Genomic DNA, 23,704 nt, shown 5'->3' with positions numbered 1-23,704 from the left:
ATAACTGATGGAGGTTAAAAAATGCACTGAGAGCATACATTCTTTGTATATATATCTAACAACATCTTTATCCCAACAGCATCTTTGTCCCATTAAGAGTTCTAAAAACAGAAGCGCAATAAGTGTCACAGCCTCACAGAGATTGTATTTTTTGCGCTAGAGTACTATTTTAGCATGGCTGAAACCTTTAGAAGCTGATCCTAGAGACAAGCTATGTCATGTCATCTCCCAGAAACCTGTAGATCTCAACACAATGAGCTTGTCATATTTCCAGAAATTGGTATAGCCAAACTCATTTTAACTGTCTTGAGTGAGAGACATTGGGTGTTTTATAAAAGCAAAAGAGGTCAGAGTAACTACACAAGAATTAAGGCTTCAGTGTGTTTGTGTTTTGCTGCCAGTGTACATTTTATTATTTAGGTCAGGTCACGATTAATGTTTTCAATCGAGTGTTTGATAAAGTGGCATTGATTTTGCTTAATTACACTCGCAATACAAGAAATCCACTGTGAAACATTAAATGTCCCAGTGAACTATTGATCTTTGCACTGGGTCAAACAGCCAACATGAGACAAATTTTTCACCATATATAATCTATTGCACATCCAACTGCTGTGGCAGATACACAACTTTACAATCACAACAATTAACATTAAGCAGCAAACCTCACTGAATGCTGCAAGAGGAGCAGCATTCAGTTTTATGCTTTGTAATTTTCACAAAATTTATTTCATGAAAAAAATGTCTTCTAAAATGTTTCAATACTAACATAAACTAAATATTAGCAAAAAGTAACCAGCAAAATTTTCATTATGCTTCGTTTTGATCTCACATGCCAGAAGAAACTTGTCATGGGCCACAACTGCCCCTTGGGCCACTTTATGACTTGGTCTGCCTTACAGTGTGACCCATAGGACCCTTTTGTCAGCATGCCTGTCTTATGGCCATGCTCATCACGGAAATAATCATACGTTCCATATGACCGGTCCACTGGCAAGTGCACCGGACCTTTAACATGTAAACAATTATAAACATATAGTTACAATCATGAAACCCACACAGTTTCTTTATGTTTAGGAAAAGATTGCTGTTGATATTAAAATAACCTCTGTTGTCATAGTTATAATAAAAACCATACAACTTGCTGTTATTGGTCATAGATAGGTCATAAATAAAAATACCCATGGAAAAAATAAAAACCACAACCAAATACACAAACAAGCTTCAAATAGCACAGGGAACTACATGAATGGTTCTAGTAGCAACTAAGTATAAATCTATATATATGCCCCCTGGCAACTCTGCAGACAGCTGTTGTGGTGTTCTTGTAAGGTATTGTAGGTTGGAAAATGAAGTAATGTGAGTTTTCTCATTATTTATTTTAAATTTCCATTGCTCATATCTGATGTCAATACTTTTGCTAATGATTAGCCTTTCTGTTGCTTTTGTAGTGGGTTTCTGCATAGGGCTGTGTTTCCTCTTTGTTCATCACCTTTCTCTGTTTAGTTGTTTTCTTTTTTTTAAGTCTACTCTTGGTGTGGGTCTGGCTGTCAGATTTGTTGAATTAGCTTTACTATGGACAGTTCCAACTTTCTTCACTTCCAGAGAGACAACAGGAACAGGCCGTCTGCCAAATCTCATTAAGCTCAAAGATATTCAGATGGACAGGCTGGGAGAAGCATCAGATCCTCTTAGATTTAATTTGTTTGGTTCAATCACAGCAGGCCCATCACTTGTAGACATAGGCTGAAACATGAGAGAAATGCTTGTGTTGACAGTAACTCATTTCTCATTCAGCCAATATGGGTCTGTGTTTTCACACTATTGTGATCAAACAAATTAAAAGAAGTGTAATAGTTGCTCTCAGAAAGATAGCATTTCCATATGTCAGCAAAAACTAAAGTGTCACTGGAAATCTTTCCTTTTTTGATGTCATTTTTGACATTTACATCTGTTAACTGTTCAACGATCACGTTTGGTCTTGTACTTTTAGTTATGTAAACCTAAAATAGGTTCAATGATTTTAGCTGAGTCGATTTTCAGATTCAAAGTGCCTCAAGCACACTGAACAGATGTTATTTGTAGTCCCAAAGTGTTTGATCATTAAACTTGTAAACATAGCTCAAATCACGTCCACTGTGTTTTTTTTTTTGTTTTTTTTTCTGCTAGCGTCTTCTCTTTGAGAGAAGATGCCGGCCCCTGAACAAGAGAAAGACAACGTGCTGATTATAATTGACTTACCTGAGGGTAGCATTCAGTGCAAAACTATACAGAAACTTAACAAATCCCAATTAAATTGAACACAGACAATGAACAAAGGTTTTGCTGTGTGTGTGTCAGGAACAAAACAACAGTGATTAAAACTGCTTGTTAAGGAGGAAAGTGTGACTCATCTGCCTCAGAGCAGAACAAATTTTATATATCTAATAAGTGGCTAGAGAATTTTAGTTAATTGCATTGTTTTAATATCTCCTTTTAAAATATAACTCCAAAATTAACTTGATGTAATATAGTTAGTGCCTTTTTGAATAGCACCAGGCACTGAAATTGTGCCTTCAGAATTTTTTTCTAGTTTAATTATATTATTACTATTGTTATTATTATTATTAGTTTTAGCTCATGTGCTGCACAATAAATTTGCATCATGGCCCTGAAACCACAACAAACATGCATATTCTGATTTTCGCATGTTAAATAGGCATGTTAAATAGGCATTCACCTGAATTTGAACATAAATATAAAGGTCAGTTTACTTGTCTTTTGGTTAACTTAGTAGCCTGTAAAACAAGCACAAACCCAGTGTTTTATATGCACAAAGTGCAGGATTCATATAATATGAACCCAAAGTAACCAAAACCGTTCACTGTAAATGTGAGGAAGTTATTAAATATCAAAGCCTTTATTTGGTCATAATGGTTTCTAATGGTTTTGATTGTGCAAGGCCACTGTCATTTTGAAAATAATAAAAACAAATTAGTGAAGTTGATTTCTTAATTTGCTTTTGTCTATTTGTTTTCTTAAGGTGCAGTGTGTTGAGCTCTCAGTGCCACTGTAGAAAAACACTTTAGGTTGTTGTGGATTAATTCTGAATTCTCATTTTTCCCATCAATTTATACTTAAAAACATATATTGAGAAATTAAATCTCTACATTTTTGAAAAAAAAAAAGTAGGATATTAAATTATAATAAAATTATTGTTACATTTCAAACAACCCTTCTTTTATTGAATGGCTGTGATACAGAGTTCTCTTCCTGCCTGGTGACTCTACACACCAGCAGTGCACCCATGAGGGGACAGCCAACAGAGTTAGCCTGGGCCTACTGCACACTGTGCACTTTAACACTACAGTTATAGGAGCGTGGACAACATACAGTGACAGGAAAGAACAAGACGACAACAGCAGAGCTTGGAAAGAAAACAAAACAGGTTGACGTTTGGAATCGATTCAGTGTGATGATGCTAAAAAAAAATTTTTTTAAAAGTATTCTATTTCAGTGTCCTACATTTGGTAGAAAAATCCTGAGGAGAGGCTACAAAGTTGCTGAGAAGAAAACCATAACCATAAGAGACAGCACAAGCCACACCACACAGAATTTGTTTAACCTAATATCATACTAATATCATAACTAATGTCACATTTTTAAAGCCATTCTAAGCAAAAGATAAAAGCAGTTATTTTCACATTTTGTATTCTTGTAATATCACAACAATCGGAAATTGTACATAGACACTAGCCCAGCCATTTTAGTTGCCTTAGCATTTTCTGTTGAATTATGCTATCCATGCCAATACATGAATGAACTTAACTGCCTTACAATTTTGATAGTCTGCTCTTGTCAGTTTTTCTTGTTATATAAATGTAGTCTGTTCAAAACATCTATTGCTTATAAAAATTCTGTTATATAGATTTGGTTTTGAACAAAGCCTGTTTGTCAGCAGCCAGTTCTGCAGTACTGAACTGTGCAGTGCTGAAATGGTGTGTGCAACAGGTTCCAAGGCCTTTCTTTACAATAAATTTCAATGACAGTGTACAACCTATTATAAACACTTACTGAGCAAGTGTAATGCAGATTAGTATAACTCTCAAGCATAACCATAAGTGCCCAAACAATGTTTCATTTTCGGCTACCAGCCATGTCTTTTCTGGCTCTGGAGAAACTCAACAATAGTCAAGTCAAGTCAACAATAGGGATAAAGCATGTACAAAATTAAAGGCACAAACAAGGAGATATGCTGCAAAAAATATTTGCAACACTGGAACTGTGTGTGTGGGTGGTGGGGGGGAGTGATAAGCTTAATTTGGACAGGCAGCAACAATGTACATGCTTCAGTTTTCCCATCAGACTTTGTCTAAAATCACTCAATAATCACTATTTATTGCACATTAAGGAAACACATTAATAATCATCAAAACACATTGTAATACTCCCCTGGGGTTACGTTTTAATATTCTTTAGGCCATAAATATGAAAATATATTTTCAGTTATGATTGAAGTTACACAGACTGTAAACATTTCAACACCATAAAACTGATACACTGTATAGGTTTTGAGCACAGTATACAGTCAACAGATCAGACATCGCTACAAGGTGGCGAAAGAACTATACAGTATAGAAGCCTTCAATTATATCATTATATCTGTCTTGTTTATTCATAGACCATGTTACAGGTCGGTGTTATGACCCTAGGGGTCATTGTGTGTGTGTGTGTGTGACGGATGCTGGAGTGGGCGTGGACTCGAAACCGTGGATTGGACTTCCGGGATTGGTCCAACACTTCCGGAAGGACTATAAGAAGCCCACGGTCTACTGTTCAGGAGAGCTATTCTCCCACCTTTGCCATTCCCAGCTATTTGTTAGAGATTTCGACTTCGAGTGAATTAGTTAGTGATTAGATTTTTGTTTCGATTTTGGTAAGTTTAGTATTGATAGGATTTTCGTTATTTAGATTAGGAAATACTTAGAGATTTAGGCTACGTTTGTGTTTTGTGTTCTCCTGTTTGTTTTAGGAGTTTCCAGGCTAGCGACCTGTGATTTTGTGTTGTTTCTTTTGATTGAGATCGTAGGGCTATTGTAGCGTTTCTGTTATTGACTTTTCGTTTGTTTGATACCATAGGGCTATATTTAGCGTTTTGTTTGTGTTGTACATTCTGTATTGTATTCTGTGTTTAAACAGAATAAATATTCGTGTTAATTGTAGTTCGTCTAGTTCGTGTTTGTTGAGAGTGGAAGAGGTTTGGAGGAAAACTCCACAATCGTGTTACGCTCCGGCAACCCCTAGGCTGGGGCGTAACATAGATTTGGGGGCTCGTCCGTCGAGTTTTTGCGTACTGTCCTCAAATCTTAACATAGATTTGGGGGCTCGTCCGTCGCGTTTTGCATACCGTTCCCAAATCGTAGATTTGGGGGCTCATCCGTCGAGTTTTTGCGTGCTGTCCTCAAATCTTAACATAGATTTGGGGGCTCGTCCCTTTTGTGTAGTGCTTTTTCTAGCGTGTTCGGTAAGTGTAAACTCTTTTGTCTGTTTCACAGTTTTTTCTTTTTGTGGTGGTGGCAGCATGGAGTTTAAATTAGAGGATTTCACTATGAATCCTACTTTAGATAAGTTGGATAGGTGCCGCAAGGCTGATTTGGTGTTTATCGCCAATTTTTTTGACGTGCATGTGCCATTAAATGCAAAGAAGGAGGAGATTAAACAACTCCTCATATCAAAGCTGACGGAAAGAGGGTTAGTTGGTGGGCCAACTCCTACAAATGGAGTCGGGCCGGGTGATCTGGCTGGTATTCCTACCCCACCTAAAGACCTCCCAGTCCAAGCTGGACGAACAACAGAGGAGTTGGAACTCACTCTGAGGATTCGAGAGGTGGAGCTGCAGAACAAAAGGTTGGAGGTGGAAGCCATGCACCTTAAGGTAAGGGTTCTGGAGTTGGAGCAGGGAGCTGCTTTAGCTGCCAGTCCCTCCTTTCAGTCACCTATTTCCAGACCCCACGAAGGCTTTGATGTTAGTAGGCACATAGCATTAGTACCACCATTTAGAGAGTCGGAAGTGGACTCTTACTTCAGTGCATTTGAGCGTATAGCTGCCACCTTAAATTGGCCACGGAATGTATGGTCTCTATTGCTTCAGTGCAAATTTGTTGGGAAAGCCCAAGAGGTGTGTGCGTCACTGTCTATTGAAGACAGTTTAGATTATGATACAGTTAAAACCACAGTCCTCCGTGCTTATGAGTTAGTGCCTGAGGCTTATAGACAGAAATTCAGAAATTGTGAAAAAACTGCTACACAGACTTATGTAGAGTTTGCACGAGAAAAGGGTGTTCTATTTGACAAATGGTGTCAGGCTAGTAAAGTTAAAACAGACAATTTGCGTGAGTTAATTCTAATGGAAGAATTTAAGAATCGGTTGCCAGAGAAAATTGTACTTTATTTAAATGAACAGAAAGTCACATCTCTGGACAATGCTGCTGTTATGGCTGACGAGTTTGCGCTAACGCATAAAACCGTCTTCGTTCCACCCGTCAGGCATGACTTGAGTTTCGTTGAGAGGAAAAATCCCTCTCCAAAAGTTTTCCGACGTACATTCCCGGTTACCGCTGAAAGACGCGAGTGTTTTTACTGCCATGAGCAGGGGCACCTCATTGCAGTGTGTCCCATCCTGAAAAAGAAAGAGCAGAATAAAAATCTTAAATCTGCTAAGTCATCATCTCCAGTGGCTCTTGTACAAACCCCGCCACCTACCCTGCCACCTGTGGGCATGGTGGGAGATAACAAAGTGGACCAGGCATTTAGGCCGTTTGTTACGCGAGGGTTTGTGTCATTGGAAAATGAGTCCACCAAAATTCCCATTACTATTCTGAGAGATACTGGTGCCAAGCAGTCGTTGTTACGTAATGACGTACTACATTTTTCGGCCCAGTCTTACTGCGGGTCCGACATTTTGATGTGGGGAGTTGAGATGAATGTTGTACGTGCCCCATTACACTTTGTTCAGTTGTCATCCCAATTTCTGTCAGGCAAATGTAAAGTTGCCATTAGAGCTAAGTTGCCAATAGAAGGGATAGACCTTATCATGGGGAATGATTTAGCCGGCGGACAGGTATTTCCGTCACCGGAAGTGATCGAATGTCCGACCGCTTCCGTAACTGTTTCTGATGACTCTGTGTTAAACTCACCTGTAGTATTTCCAATGTGTGCTGTAACCCGTGCTCAGGCACGAAAGTTTGGAGACTTGGTGGATCTCAGTGATACTTTCGTGAGCACTTCTGATCCGCCAAGTGTTGTACCTAAATGTGAAAAAGAAGAATCTGTGTGTATGGAATTAAGACCTGATGACAAAACACTGTCTCTGTCGGTCGACAGAGAACAGCTAATTGATGCACAGCAAACTGATGTCACTTTGTCTTCCTGTATGTCTCTTGTGAAAAGTGAAAACTGTAAAAGAGATGTGTCTTACTTTATGAATGACGGTGTGTTGATGCGACGTTGGACTCCGAGCTCTGGTAATGTACATGACTCTGTTTGTCAGGTAGTAATACCCCAACCCTTTCGTTTCCAAATTTTGACCCTAGCCCATGATCACAGTATGGCAGGACATTTGGGAATACGAAAAACATATGATCGTATTCTTCGTTACTTCTTCTGGCCAGGACTTAAGTCCGATGTAGTAAAATTCTGTCGTTCCTGTCATACATGTCAAGTGTCCGGTAAGCCCAATCAGTTAATTCCTGTTGCCCCATTAAAACCAATTCCTGTAATTGGGGAACCGTTTGAGCACGTCATTATTGACTGTGTTGGTCCGTTGCCAAAAACCAAATCCGGAAGTCAATATATCCTTACGATAATGTGTGCTGCCACTCGATACCCCGAGGCAGTGCCACTTCGATCCTTAAAAGCTCGTGCCATAGTCAAGGCACTAGTAAAATTTTTCTCCACATTTGGCTTACCTAAACATATTCAAAGTGACCAAGGTTCCAATTTTATGTCAAAAGTTTTCGCTCAGGTCATGGCAGAGCTCAAAGTCACACACCGCACGTCCAGTGCATATCACCCTGAAAGTCAAGGCGCATTAGAAAGGTTTCATCAAACATTGAAAAGTATGTTACGAAAGTTTTGCTCCGAGTCAAGTCGAGATTGGGACGAAGGCTTACCATTGTTGTTGTTCGCCGTGAGAGAAACTTGCCAGGAGTCGCTAGGATTTAGTCCAGCTGACTTAGTTTTTGGTCACACTGTGCGTGGACCGTTACGTTTGCTGCGTGAAACATGGCTTTCAGAGAAACCAAGCCCTGAAAAGAATATTTTGGACTATGTTAGTTCATTTAGAGAAAGACTACATCATGCTTGTGATGTAGCTCGTGAGTCCTTGTCAAAGGCACAGTCCAAAATGAAGGACCATTATGACAGAAAGTCGGTTACACGGACTTTTCAGCCAGGTGACCGCGTGTTAGTTCTGTTGCCCGTTGTTGGTTCCGGCCTACAAACCAAATTTTCTGGCCCTTACGTAGTTGACCGAAAGCTTAGCGAGACTGACTACGTAATTCAGACTCCAGACCGAAAGAAAACCTCTCGTGTCTGTCACGTCAACATGCTGAAGCAGTATGTTGGTCGAAAGGAAGAACTTTCGTCTCCTAAACCAGTTCCTGTTACCCCCGTGTCTGTCACCCGCCCATCATACAAACCCAGTGATGACGGGTTAAGCGACAAACATGACTCTGTCCCCTGTGTACGTTTTCAGAACTCGGAAATTTTGAACCATTTAGACAGTCACTTAGCGTATTTGCCAGAACCCGCCCGAGCTGACATTCATAAGCTCATTAACGATAACCTAGCACTTTTCAATGACATTCCCACCCAAACTAATGTGTTAAGTCACGATATTGATGTTGAAACTCATAAGCCCATTAAGCAACATGCTTACCGTACTCACCCAGAAAAGCGTGCAATAATGTGTCAGGAGGTAAACTATCTTCTAGACCATGGTTTCGCTATTCCAAGCATTAGCCCTTGGAGTTCGCCATCTCTGTTAGTTCCCAAACCTGATCAGACTTTCAGGTTTTGTAACGACTACCGAAAGGTAAACGCCGTTACAAAACCAGACTCGTTCCCGTTGCCACGTATGGATGACTGTATCGACCGTGTGGGTGCCGCTAAATATGTCACAAAATTAGACCTGCTAAAAGGTTACTGGCAAGTTCCTTTGACACCTCGTGCTTCAGAGATTTCGGCATTTGTGACTCCAGATCATTTTCTACAGTACACAGTCATGCCGTTTGGATTAAGAAATGCACCAGCCACTTTTCAGCGGCTAATGAGCATAGTACTGTCAGGTGTGGACAATTGTGAGGTATATTTAGATGACATCGTGGCATATTCTGACACCTGGTCCACACATTTAGACACGCTGACAAAGATTTTTGACAAGTTAAAACAGGCATCACTTACACTTAATTTAGCCAAGTGTGAATTCGGCAAAGCAACAGTTTCCTACCTTGGAAAACAGGTTGGCCAAGGCCACGTTGCTCCCATTGCTACCAAAGTGCAAGCAATACTTGATTTCCCAGCCCCTCTGACACGCCGTGAGCTCCGCCGTTTCTTAGGAATGGCTGGATATTATCGTGCATTTTGCAAAAACTTTTCGGAAGTAGTAGCTCCTCTAACGAGCTTAGTAAGTCCGAAAACTCCGTTCCAGTGGTCAGAGAAATGTCAGTCTGCTTTTGAGGCCGCCAAAGCTTTACTTTGTAGTGCTCCTGTTCTTGCTGCCCCAAACTTCGCCCGTCCATTTAAACTGGAGGTGGACGCTAGTGCTCTCGGAGCAGGTGCTATACTCCTACAGGAGGATGATGTGGGCATAGACCATCCAATCAGTTATTTTTCGCAGAAATTCAAGAAACATCAGCTGCATTACAGCACCATTGAGAAGGAGGCATTAGCCTTATTGTTAGCATTACAACACTTTGAAGTGTACGTTGGTTCCAATACACAGCAGACCCTCGTTTTCTCTGACCACAACCCTCTCATATTCCTGACTCGGATGCAAAACAACAACAATCGTCTTATGCGCTGGTCATTGTTGTTACAAGACTATAATGTTGAAATTCGGTATAAAAAGGGATTAGAAAATGTGATGGCTGATGCTCTGTCAAGATGTTAAAAAAAAAAAAAAAAAAAAAAAAGACAAACATTTTCTTGTGAAAATGTTTGACTTTAGGGGGGGAGGTGTTATGACCCTAGGGGTCATTGTGTGTGTGTGTGTGTGTGTGACGGATGCTGGAGTGGGCGTGGACTCGAAACCGTGGATTGGACTTCCGGGATTGGTCCAACACTTCCGGAAGGACTATAAGAAGCCCACGGTCTACTGTTCAGGAGAGCTATTCTCCCACCTTTGCCATTCCCAGCTATTTGTTAGAGATTTCGACTTCGAGTGAATTAGTTAGTGATTAGATTTTTGTTTCGATTTTGGTAAGTTTAGTATTGATAGGATTTTCGTTATTTAGATTAGGAAATACTTAGAGATTTAGGCTACGTTTGTGTTTTGTGTTCTCCTGTTTGTTTTAGGAGTTTCCAGGCTAGCGACCTGTGATTTTGTGTTGTTTCTTTTGATTGAGATCGTAGGGCTATTGTAGCGTTTCTGTTATTGACTTTTCGTTTGTTTGATACCATAGGGCTATATTTAGCGTTTTGTTTGTGTTGTACATTCTGTATTGTATTCTGTGTTTAAACAGAATAAATATTCGTGTTAATTGTAGTTCGTCTAGTTCGTGTTTGTTGAGAGTGGAAGAGGTTTGGAGGAAAACTCCACAATCGTGTTACGCTCCGGCAACCCCTAGGCTGGGGCGTAACATCGGTTATGAGAAAAATTCATAAATCTTGACACCTGCTGCATAAAGATGTATCCTCCCCGCTGGAGTGCAAACCAAACAGCATCTTCTTATTATAGAACAGTGGTCCAATATTTAAAAGAGAGACAGAGGGAGAGAGAGAGAGAGAGAGAGAGATTCTGGAGAATGAGAAGTAATTACAAGTTTCCCTTTCACAGTTTTGCTCAGCTTCCCACCAGTTAGTGGAGCTCTGCACAATAGGTGCGCTGTTATGTAACCATTCTATTTGTGAAACACTGCTAAAGTACACAGCAATTACCCCAACTGTTGTACAGCTTGCGACAATGGCCCTGGGACAGCAGCAGCACAGCTAGATCAAACAGTTGTGCTAAATTAAAGAACGGGTTATCAGACCAGGCAGGACTGTTTGATGTGCAGAGATGAGATGCATTATTATGGTAAATAAGCCTCCCTTATCAAGCTATTCCTACAGGGCTCTCTGGCTGGGCAGCCAACAGTAGTGTATGCCCTTGGTCAGACAAATACATGCATGTACACTCACACACCCACACACACATACACAGGAGCAGACAGCAAAAATACATCTCTGTTGATCCTTTATGCTCCACTCCAAACAGCCGTCTGCTCTACAAATGTCAGTCAGTCTCTGGCATAATTTGTTTCTAATCATTGGAAAAGAGTGAGCAAATGTCACAGTTTTCCATGGAGGATAGATTCTGATTGATTTCCAATTAACACAAAAACAAAATGCCAGTTAGCTTTTTATTTTCATCTCTCTGTGCAAGTGCCTCTATTAGCGTGCTAGTTAATATCAGAGAAACATGATGTAGCATTACAGCCCCAAAGGCACAAAAAGCAGACCCTGAATTTCCACAGGCAGGGCACCACAAAGCATACTGCTCATATTTTTAACAGCTCATATCATGCTGACATACATAAACATTAATTATTATAATTATTAACAAGTTAATTAATTAATTCTGAGGTGACAGGCATAGACTGATCAAATTAATTTCAAATGATTAAACTGTATAAGCGGGCAGCACAGTGGATGAGTGGTTAGCACTGTTGTCTCACAGCGAGAAGGTCCTGCGTTCGCAACCCGGTCTTTCTGTGTGGAGTTTGCATGTTTTCCCTGTGCTTGCATGGGTTTACTCCAGGTACTCAGGTTTCCTCCCTTAGTCCAAAAACATGCATTGCATGTTAAGTTGATTGGAAACTCTAAATTGCCCATAGGAGTGAGTGTGAGTGTGTGTGGTTGTTTGTCTTTGTGTGTTTAACTGTCTGACTTAAAACTTATTTGTATACTCAAGCCTTGATGGATTGATTATGGACTGTTTTTTACAGTTTTTATTTTTATAAAACTTATAACGTATTTTTATAATTTTTATTTATTCTTGTTTTATGTATATTTGTTTTTCTGTTTGTTTTGGTGTACAGCACTTTGTGTCAGCGCCTTATCAATAAAAGTATTATTAGGCTCTTAGTAGGCTCCAGCAAATCCCTGTGACCCTGGTTAAGGAATAAGCGGGTATGGATGGATGGAAGTTGTATAAGCTAAATGGCGTTGTTGTGTTTTATGATGACTGTAAAAAATTATAGTTTTAGAAGTGATTTTAACATTTAATTATTAGGCAATCTGGTGTATCCTACTGTACATTAGGGGCGTCTTAACCCAAAACTGAAACAAGTCCTCTAACTTAAATGACAATATGTGTTGTGTGTTGTTACCTTTAAATATTATCCAAAAGAGCTTAGAGCTTACAGAGATGTGTCATAATTACTACAGTTGGGAGAAGCCTAAAAATCACGTTACTGTTGATCATAATAACCTCCTCACATAAATGAAAGATGTGATAGTGGTGTTTCTTAATTGTAAGTACAAGTGTAATCACATGAAAAGATTGCAATTACTTTTCCTAGATTGTAAGAAATCAAAGATGGTGGACAATTAAAAAATAAAAAGGTTGACATTAAAAATTTAAAAAGGTTGACATTAAAAAAATTAAAAAAGGTTGGCATTAACAAAAATAAAAAGGGTGACATTAAAAAAGTCAAAAGGTTAATATTAAAAAGTCAAACTTGTGGTGGCCCAGAAAGCTGTACACACCATGCCTTAAGACAAACACATGCAAAACATTCAAACAAAAGCAAAGGAAGAAATGATCTTAAAATAGCCAGAAAACACAAATTGGGAAAACAGTGAAATGTCAACCACAACCAGACTTCTTCATTTGCTTTTGTTGCGATTTTTTGCACGTGTTTTCTCAAACTGCCATGTTTTGAGCTCCCAGAGACACCATACACACTGACAGATAAAGGCTGAATAATTGCACCAGGATCTCTCCAGAAATCTGTAAGTAGTAATGTAAAGTCCACTTCTCATCATCCACTCTCTTCATCCACTTTTCTCATATTACACAAGATTCACATATCTTCAATAAATGAAGTCATTGGCTATACAGTTAGATTATGGCTGTAAATTAATTCACCACAATCCCCTTAGAAAACAAGCAAAGACAAACATATGTTGTAAACAATATATGCTGGAGAAAGGTTTGGAAAAGATGAAACGGTTTAATATCTTGCTAAGCTGCATGTTCGGCTCATTTCAGTGACACTGCCTGACAGATATTTACCTGCTATCAGTCAGTGTTTCCCTATTAGGATGTAATAGACTTCTTTTTTTACAATGTAATGAATTTTTAAGCACAATTGTTGACAGGTATCAGCTTTTAGTCTTAGTACACATGCTGCTGATGACAAAGCTTGTTGTACTCTCCGTCTCAGAAACCAAATTTAATCTAGCCACAAATAAATTGCCAGAGTAATTACTTGTGAGGGAGAGTTGATGTGTGCTTCACCAATTAAATTAGTCAACTTAGCAAGAACAGCCACAGAAAATAATAAATGAAGACTCAAGAGAGCAAAACATATCAGCATATTAAAATCATTTATTGTGCTCCAGAAGAGTAATTACTATTTAACCAGAAAGAAAGACAAGTGACAAATAATCTACATTACAAATGCCAGACCAGCTCACATAGTGCCCCTTGTTTCACATGGCATTCAAAGAACAAATCCACCTTTAGTTTTCAGACTGCTAGTAAAAACCTCCTAGGATGAATTTGAGGTTGTCACTGTTTCTGCTGTGATTTGAGGTTAGAAAATGGCACATTGCGTTACATTCATTCGCAGTGCTCGTTCCTCCCCTCGGTGTCTGTCCCATATGCTGCAGCACAGGCTGACTGTCGGCCATGGTCAGGGCAGATTTACACTGAACTAAAGTGAATCTTCCCCCTAGAACAGGGTTTCTTAAGCGTCTCCAGTCTCAAACTGTGTGGATTCATCCTGGACTCATCCAAAAGACTAGCTCATTAAACATACTGGTGCTGGGATTCAACAGAAACGACTGAAGAAATGCTACCTGGATTTAATCAGATTCCCCCTCTTTGAATGATGGCCACACGCTTTTAAAGGAGCGTTATGCTGGATGGGAGTCATTCTCAACTCTGGGGCATCTCAGAATAGTATCTTATGTCTGCCATTTGAATGTGCACACTGTTTTGATTTGTTTTTGTTTTGTTTTGTTTTTTTTTTTTGTTTTTTAAATCGGTGCTTTTACAAGCACAACCAGTAAATCCAAATTCAAGTCTTTTTCAGGACAAGCCAGATATAATAAACCCATAAAATAAACAAAATGTTCAAAATCTCAACACAGAAAAAAAGAAATCAGGCACATTGCTGAATTACACACACAAATGTATAAGATGTTTACAAGCGTTAGATACTGACAACAGAGAAATGAACAGCATAAGAAATTTAATGTAAATGCACTCAATAAGGGCTGACACATATTTTTGCAGGCCAGGCCTATACCATGAATTCTGTGTATTTTGAAATTTTATGTGTTTTATTAAACACACAAAGAAACATACCCCTGCTAATGCAAGCTGCACCTGTGCAGTGTCCTTAACACAACCCAGTCATGGATTCAGTCATGAGCCAGAGACTAAATATGAAAAAAAGGTTTATGCTTATGTTTTTTTTTATGATCCAGTGAATTTAAGTTATACTCCTCAGAAAAAAAAAACATATATATATAAAAGTTTCCTGTTAAAACTTCTTTTCATATTTTATTTGCACGTTTATATATGAGGCCATATCTTATAGTTATTAGTTCCTAATGTTAAAGCCTAATGTTTCCTCTATCAAAGGACAGGTGGGTGAGTCCCTCGTCTCTAAAAACAGCTATCCGAAGTCAATTTCAGTGGAGAGCTTTAGTGTCTCATAAAAGTGTGAGTGCCACTCCAAGTTCTCTATTTTGACAAAAAAAAAAAAAAAAAAAAGGAAGCCCTGGGAAAACAGTGAATGCTAACATTCGTTGAAATACATATTTTGATGTGTTCCATTGTGTCCCATCTGTAAAAGCTTGTGGTAAATAGATGCACTGTATGCTCAACATGCTATGATTATATATGTGGAATTTAGAAATAAGTGTTTTTTGCTAGTGCCTGGAACAACGATACAATCTTTTGAAATCATTAATGTAACGATACCCCTTGGCTGCTGTTATTTTTATTGTCTTAAAGTAATTGGATAGAGTGAGATAACTCAGTTTCTGCAGTGGCATTTTTTGTGTGGTTAAACTATCGATTGGAATAAATGAATTGATAAGCACTAATAAGCAGTAACAATAAGCAGTAATAATTTATTCATGACAAATTGTTAGCCCTAGGTTCTAGCCCTTACTCTAAATCATATGTTATTTAAGTGTGAGCTGAGGATTTTACAAAGTGAGCAACATGTTAAAGATACCCTGTGGAGTATTTCACCACTAGTGGTGCTGTTCATCAGTGTTTTGATGAGAAAGCCCTACATGAAACTGTGTCTCGTTCCCTACCAACACCTACAAACACGTGCACATTTAGAGCATGGTGATGCAGCCTACATTTCTGACAGTTGTGGAGGGCAGTGCATATTGACAGTCAGGATAATGAGCAATAAAAACTATAACTGCAGCAATACAACAACAAACAGTTTCCCAACATTTACACACAACAAAAAACTTTGCAGATGTTTATGAGGTAGGGAATGCATTCTACATGTTTGTTAGGTCATAATTGTAAGTTATTTAGTTGCAAACACTGAATAAACAGAATAATGAATACTTTAAAGGACACCCTCAATAATAATAACAAAACTGAGCTGATGCTGAGCTAACTGACTAGCATCAGTGTAACCGATAACTTCTTAAATCAAAATTAGTAAGAGGAAATGTAGAAAAAAAAAAAAAACTTCATCCCCTGGGCAGTAACCTGTTCTTTTCACTTCTCAATGTGATGAAGTCATTTGTAGATTAAAAAAATAATAATTAGCTCACAAATTAAAGAGTTTTTCATTAGAATGTTAATTATCTCACTTTTCTGAACTGCAGATGTCTTGTTGGTCCATGCGCAATTCTGTCGCCGCTAAAGAAGTTCAAATGAACACATGTAGGAGATGTATTTATATGACTGTGTTAAGTGGGGCAGGGTGCTATGAATGTGGTAGGCAATTAATCAACTAACATGCTATCGATCACTAGGAGCCACTAGTAACAGCTAGTGCTTCAGTGCTTCAGTCTTATTAAAGGAAACTGGTCCTTATTGGTCAGTAAGGGCTTCCTGGCAGCCTTTTTTATGGGTGGGTGAGGATGGGGGGGTGGGGGGAGGTTATATGGAATTTGAAATTTCACATCTTCTCAATCAGCAGGGATTCAGTGGCAAGCCAGCGCTCCAATCAGTCACGCTAAGGTCTGCTCTAGCTGACTCTCAATTTGTGCAGCTAGCTCATGATTTAATCAACATTCTCTTTTTTTTCTTCTCTGGTCCTCTTCTGTAAGTTTTCAGTGATAAATGTTATGCTGTCATTAGCTTTCTCAAGCTGTACAGCCAGCACTTTTCAGCAGGGATGTGAAGATCATACTATGCCTTTACTTTCAAAAGATGCAGTTTCTCACTAATGATGCTGTTTAATTTGTTATGGTAACCATGCTTCTCCTCTATCAGCTGTTAGGCATGTTAAAGCTATTTAATGCATCTGTTCACTTATATAACCTTCATTCATCATCAGTCACCTTTTCAGTCTTTTCAGTCCATTCGTTCAGTTTAACATCCTTGAGAAATCAGCCCGGGCTGCTTGTTCTCCATGTAAAAACTAGGACTATTCTATTTGTATGTAGTCAACTGTATGTAGTCAACAAATGCTACATCATGTTTGCATTTGCCAATATACATTAAGTTCTCTACAGTTTCTAGCAATTCCCATGTTTCGTTATTTTTAGATATGTCAGATGCTGACCGGGGCGTCTTACCCTCATGCTACAGGTGGCTTGCATTTATCACCTATAATCATGACAATAATATATGATCAGACCATTAAAGGCATGGCAAGCTATTAATTGGCATTCATCTTGAGCTGTCAGCTACTTATCATGGCCCTGCAATTGCTTGACTATTTACCCATAAGTGCAATTATATGTTTAATTCAGTGGCTGGCCCTTCCTTTTCTCTCATGTCACTTCTCTGGAGAGCAGTGCATGAATTGGGTGGTTGCTTACCAAGGTACTATCTCAAACCTGGTATTATTTTCAATGATAGAAGTTTTGACTACCTAGTGGCACAATGTTACTGAATTCAGGGCATTCAGAAATGCCAAATGCATTTTGACTATACTATTACGTATTAACTACTGTGTATGTACACCCTGTATTCCGACTAAAACAGACAAGATGTGTTTTATTTCTTTCTGAAGACTGTTGTCAGTAGTGTCAGTCAAATGGTTACAGAAACTAAAAACTATGTGATTCCTCTTTTGCTTTTACATGTTTACGGCTGTGTGAGATTAATATTTTGTGCCCCTATGGGTTATCATCATAGAACACATCATAGAGATATGGTGAAGGGGGAAAAAATGACTTACTAGTCCATTTATTGCAACATTGTATTAAAAACTTCTTGGTCATTATATTGTCTTGCATTTTTGCTATTATCAAAAATGTTCTCATTACTCAGTAGGCTCCCCTACTGTTGCTTCATTTTCTTCCAAGTTCCCCTCCATATCTTGTGAGATGCATTTCAACCATTGGCCACGGTTACAAAAACAAGGTCATGTTGCTTTTTTTAATTAGTCTAATAAATCTTGAGTCTAAGTACAGACAATCAGGGTGTTAGCCTATATACAATATCTTGAGTAGATACCACAGCACTTGTAAAGCCCACACCTAATTAAATTACCACATGGCTGTGTGTGAGGGTGTTTCTACATACATTTTCATTTGCATATGTTTGCATGTTGCAACTTAGAAACAGGCAAGCTGAGCGCTAACGCTAGAAAGTGGCCTGTTGATAAAGTGTCAACAGATCTGCAGGACAGATTCTGAAAAAGACCCTTTTTTGGGTTGCTGGCAATAACGACATAGACATCAAGAGAATGATTTTTAAAAAAGTCCCTGGCCCATGAGAATGATAAGTCATAATAGCCTTGGAATCTTTCTTTTGTTAAAACCCCAGATCAAGCCCTGGTGGGGGCTTGATCAAAAGAAGCAATCTGGAACAAACAGATGTAATTAGTTTATTCAAATTAAATTTGATCCCAAAAAGCAACACAGACATGATTTTTTCCCCTCATCCAGCTCGTCCTCTGCAGTGTGGGGTAAGAGCAGTCTGCACTCATTATTTTGAATGACTGCACAGTGCCTGTGAGCAAGCCAAAAGGGGCACGATGTATTCCCACAACAGAGGCCTCCACACATATACACTTTAGAGAAGGGAAAACAGGTAGACAAGTGTTTTAGCTGACCAAGTAGCATATAGATTTCTGTATCTGATCGCAATGGGCTTGCCATCCATGGCATTCCTCTGTTTCTCTGTTTTCAAAATCACCATTTTACCCTGGCATTGACTTCAGCCTCGTAAGTGACTGGATCTGACTGCAATCTCCTTTGCTGTATGACACATTCCTACTCCAGTGGCTAAAGTTGTTAACTGTCGAGGCTTCACTGACCTAAAGATGTTAGTAATGGCAGACAGCCTTGCCAGAGATGGTAAACTGAAGGCGCCTGTGGATGCAAGGAGAAACCATTTTGCTAAACAGCCAAACCTGTCAGCTCAGTATAAAAGATGTGACAGTAGAGAATCTCTAGTACAAAAAAAAAAGAGTGGGGCAAAAAAAAGAAAGGTAGTAGCTCTTTAAAATGAGGTAAAGAGGCTGACTGTGAGTCTCAGCTGCTGTGGGGGGCCATTCTGCTTCTTTCCTATAACACAATGTGCCGCCGTATAGCATCAACCTTGGCTAATAATAAAAACTACATGACAAAGTGCACCATGAGAATTGACCTATCCTGACCCCAGCTCATCTTTCCATCCCCATGCTGTGCATTTCCAGAGAACTCCATCCGACATGATCTGTCTGTGCTTGGCCTCTGACTTGTATTAGTTGTGTGTAGGTATTCATAATTCAACGGCTCTACAAAATCTGGCTGGATAAAGGAAAAGAAAAGCTCTTCACTCTTCCAATATATTTTCCATTACTTTTACCCTCTATTTTTTCCTACCAATGGGCATCAGTCAATCAACATACCGCCCAGTTAAAGAAAAGGGGAAGAAAAGGGCAATGGAGTAAATAGTGCAGGTAATTACTTCTATACGGTAGAGTGGTTCAATAGGTAGAATAGCAAAGAACACTGATCTTAACTGAAGGTACAATGAGTTTGACTGATACAGTGTTATGTGATTTAACCACTATCAAAAAGTAGTACCAACACAGAGTACAAAACTAGTCCTTATATGCCCAGCTCCACTCAAGCTATAGTATGTTATGCAAGAAAGTTTTACCATATATCTAGTCCCTCCCTTTTCTGTCCCCAGCTTGAGCTCACGGCATCCCCAACCTGGAACTACATTTCCCGTGGTCCTGCGAGGGTGTGTGTTTTCCTGAAATCCAATCAGGAAATCCATTCGAAAATTGCTCCAATGCAAGGGAGAGGGTGAAAATTATTCTTAATAATGACATAATCAGCAGAGCAGCCATCAAGCAGATAAATTGTCATGCGCATCGTGCTAAAATATCCAATTATCCTTTGTCCCCCAGCTCTCTGTGTTGAAGTTGGAAATGCCAGAAAGCCAGAAGGTGGATCCCATTTCCTACTGGTTCAGTCCTGCTGGCAGGTTTGCAGTATAGACATCCCCCAAGAGAAGAGGGCTTAAACAGCCTTGGTGCTTAGTGTACAGATCTAGATATGTAAATATGTTCTATACAATAAAATTGCTCCCAATCCTCAAAAATAAATGGATGAAAAGTATCTATGATATTTTTTTTTCTTCAAAATGGTTCTGTTGTGCATACAGGCTTTCTTTTTTCCTTGACATTTTCAGTCCTTTCTTTGCTCTTTTCAACAGTAGTTTTTGCCTTATCTTACATAGCCTCCATTTATGAAGTTAACACATGCCTGAATTGGTTTGCACAGCACCTACTCTGTGGCCCACAAAGAGTAATCTGCAATGTGATGCCAAAGGAAAACAATATGTTTTCTTTCTTTTACAAAGTACTCCCCTCTTCTCACCTCTGAGGCGTGTCTGATGCTCTGTTCTGCTTCCAGATAATACTGTCAAGCAGTCATTTGTCAAAAAGATCCCGGAGGCCATATTTGTCGCTAGAAAGAAAAAGTAGTTTACTGTACCTTGTTTTCTGCAATATCAGAAAAAAAACAAAGCAAAACAAAACAAAAAAGAAAACAAAAGAAAATCTTCCACGAGCCTGTGAGGCTGTTTTTCTTCAACTCATTTGAATATTTTTTCTTCTTGTCTTTTTTTTCTACAAAACCATAATTATTCTTTTTTCCTTCTGGTCCAAACACACAGAAATCCCTTGATTATATTCCCTCAGGTCTTAACAGGGTGTCGTACAATACCAGTGTAATTCCATAGGTATCTGGCAACTCCAGGTTGGCGTTTCAGCTCCCGGCGTATCTGTGTGCATCAGCATATCAGCTATGAGTCTCTGCTGCAGCAGTGGCATTAGCTTTTTGCTTTGGCCATCAGAGTCCTGCCTGCACAAGTGCATCCACAGGGCTATACCCGTGTAGTGGAGTGTGAGTGTGGGTGTGGGTGGGGCAAGGTGTTATTCTGCCCACTGCCAGGGAAGGTATTGAAAGAGTGGAGTGAGGTCAGCCCACCCATGGTGCTGGGGATCATGGTTATGGTGTTTGGCGTCATGAGCGGGATGTCATCTGGTGATCGTCTCATGGCCAGAGTGTAGTCAGGTGGGCAGGCAGTCCTCAGCACCACATCATGTGGGTGCAGGGAGTTGCCCACGCCCCTGCAGTCCCGGTCAAGGTCCGAGTGTTGCTTCATCTGAAGGGACATAATCTCCTCCTCCTGAGTGTGGGCTAGGTCATTGGCAGCACTCCGCTGGGGGCTGCAGCGCCTGTGGACATCGTGCCGACGCTTGTCCTTCTTGTAGTAAAGTGCAGCAAAGGCCAGAATGTTGAGGAAGAGCAGGGAGGCTCCCACTGCAATGGTCACTGACAGCTCAGTGGAGTAGTCACGCTGGTCCACCAAGTGTGGCTGGTTGTGGCTGTCCTGGGTCTCGGTGGGGAATGGAGTCGGGTTAGGGCGCTTGGTGACCAGAACCTTGGTCTTCGGGGTGCGGTTAGTAGTATCTGGTGGAGGGATCTGGAAACCAGAACAACAGTCAGTGCTCTGGGAAAGTTCAATCTGCCTTGCACTCCCACAATTCCAACTCTTTATAGCAAACTTTGCTATAAAGACAGGTTTTTGGCCTTAAACCTTTCTGAGAGGTACTTCAATATGTGAATTTAAAGCACAGTTAGGAAATTATGCCTATTCACTTTCCTTAGTGTTAACGAATAATACTACTTTTACTGTATGTGTAATATGGAGCACAAGGAAGCAGCTAGTTTGGCTGTGTCCAAAAATATTTCCTATAAAACCATTTTTTTCATTCACTTTGTTTTCCAGTTTGCATACAGACATTCTGGACACTGGACAGACTTATGAACTTTGGACAGACTTCCCTCACGTCCAAGTGTTAATGCAAACCTAATCACCTCCTGTTCCAGCTCCACATTTAATGCTCAAGAGTCATTCTCCTTATCTCACTTTCGACACGTGAGTAAGCACATTTCCCATTTAAATATTCCTCTTCTAAACAAATGATCATAGCTGTTTGTCCCCTGATGAGGATAGGCTTGATGATGTGCCAAAACTACACTAAAAATTTAAGTTGTAGAATATGACATATAAATTATGTTTAATCAAATCAATCTGTAAAATAGGATACAAATGTAAATTCCAATAATTTAATATATTCATATTCAGAGCTCAATACCTCTGGAAAAACTCCCAGATCATAGTTTGTAAAAATGTGGGAAGGGGTGACACAGGTAGTTAACTTTTATTAGCAGGGTGAGGTATATATGATTTAGTACCAACCTTGGTGGTGGTGGGGATGAGCTGGGTGACCTCGTTGAGGCTGTGCAGATGAGGAACCAGCTCCAACCATAAGTTAACCTGAGGAGAGGGGAGAAATTATATGATGCCAGAAAGAAGGCAAAGGGGTGCCATATATGAGAACTGTCTTGAGAAGATCATCATCAAGTCAACTTATATTACGTTAGGATCATAATCTGACAGTAACTACAATTTTTCTTCGAATATAGCACAAAATAACTGGACCACACAGAACTCAACTTTTCAGATCAACAACCAGACAAGATGTTCAGTGATCCTGGATAACTGGTGCAGGAGCTTTAAGTTCTCCTATCCAACAGGAGCCCACTAAGTGGCAGACTTTTTAAACAAGCTGATCACATGTAACACCATCAGATGGGTATTAAAGATGTCAACCACTTTGAGCTCTCCATAGAGATATCCATAGAGAAAGTTATTTCTGTGGCAGAATGTGGTATTCATTGTGGTTCTGTTTTATAGTATAACTACATACATCCCCCAAAGAAAAAACAGAAACTGTAAAAGACAAATAAATAAGGCTCTTTCTGCTGCCAAAACTGGAAAAGAAAATAAGGAAAATTGTGTGGAAAAGTGCTCAAAAAAAAAAAAAAAAAAATTAATTTAGAATTGTTGGAATGATCATCCAGAAACATTTTTATTAAAGTCAATTTTATTATGAGCTGCACTGATGTGATTGGGAACATAAGGGCCATACTGCAACTGATGGGAATAAAAGAAATCATCATTAATATACAGCCACAGTTTGACCATTCCCAGTCTACTTCGAAAGTGACTACTGACCTACAGTCCATACTCATGGGCAAATGTGATCTAATCTGGCTGATAATGAACATCAAAACAGAAGTTACATTCAGTAATATCTGACTGTACCTTGTTGGCACGATAATGCTCTTTGACCCGGGGCTTCAGGCCAATGTGCAGATAAAGCTGGTCTTTTTGATTGTAGCGTGTCCATGCCACTTCTTCAAAGCGATTGGGTTTGGTGTGAATGAACTTGGTGTCTTGTGGGACAGGCTGGTTTGGGTCCCTGAGAAGGATAGAGAGAGGGAAAAAACTGACAGCTGATTGGCTGGTGGCAGAACTGTAAATATGCACTATATTGGACACATTGCCTGTCCTAGATAAATCTGTCCTTTCCTGGCAAATCACTTGCAGTCCTGTGGTATTTTACTTTAGGGGGCAGTAAGAACTAAACTAGGAGCTAAACTAAAGTTACGGTGAACCTTTTCAGACAACACTGTCTGGTTATTAAAATTTTAATTTTGACCTAATTGTAGCATCTCCCTCAGGCTAATCAGTGTAATTATGAAAATACTAGAATCCAGTGGTGAG

General features: G+C 39.5%; 1 protein-coding gene across 3 annotated transcripts in view; it reads right to left on the bottom strand.

Annotated features, from left to right (window-relative positions):
- Nucleotides 1-18,563: 18,563 nt before the first annotated feature.
- The window catches only part of nlgn1 (neuroligin 1), a 340,091-nt gene continuing 334,950 nt past the window's right edge, over nt 18,564-23,704 (bottom strand). For all 3 annotated transcript variants that reach the window (XM_026305296.1, XM_026305297.1, XM_026305298.1), the window contains 3 exons: nt 23,243-23,399; nt 22,334-22,411; nt 18,564-21,553 (listed from right to left, as the gene is read on the bottom strand). In XM_026305296.1, the coding sequence (XP_026161081.1) occupies nt 20,951-21,553; nt 22,334-22,411; nt 23,243-23,399 (838 nt within the window). In that variant the 3' untranslated portion in view covers nt 18,564-20,950. The remainder of the gene's footprint in view (nt 21,554-22,333; nt 22,412-23,242; nt 23,400-23,704) is intronic.

Source organism: Mastacembelus armatus, chromosome 4 (genome assembly GCF_900324485.2).
Source record: "Mastacembelus armatus chromosome 4, fMasArm1.2, whole genome shotgun sequence".
Taxonomy (NCBI): domain Eukaryota; kingdom Metazoa; phylum Chordata; class Actinopteri; order Synbranchiformes; family Mastacembelidae; genus Mastacembelus; species Mastacembelus armatus.
Note: the sequence above shows the minus strand (reverse complement) of the source record. Positions and strands in the feature narration are given on the sequence as shown.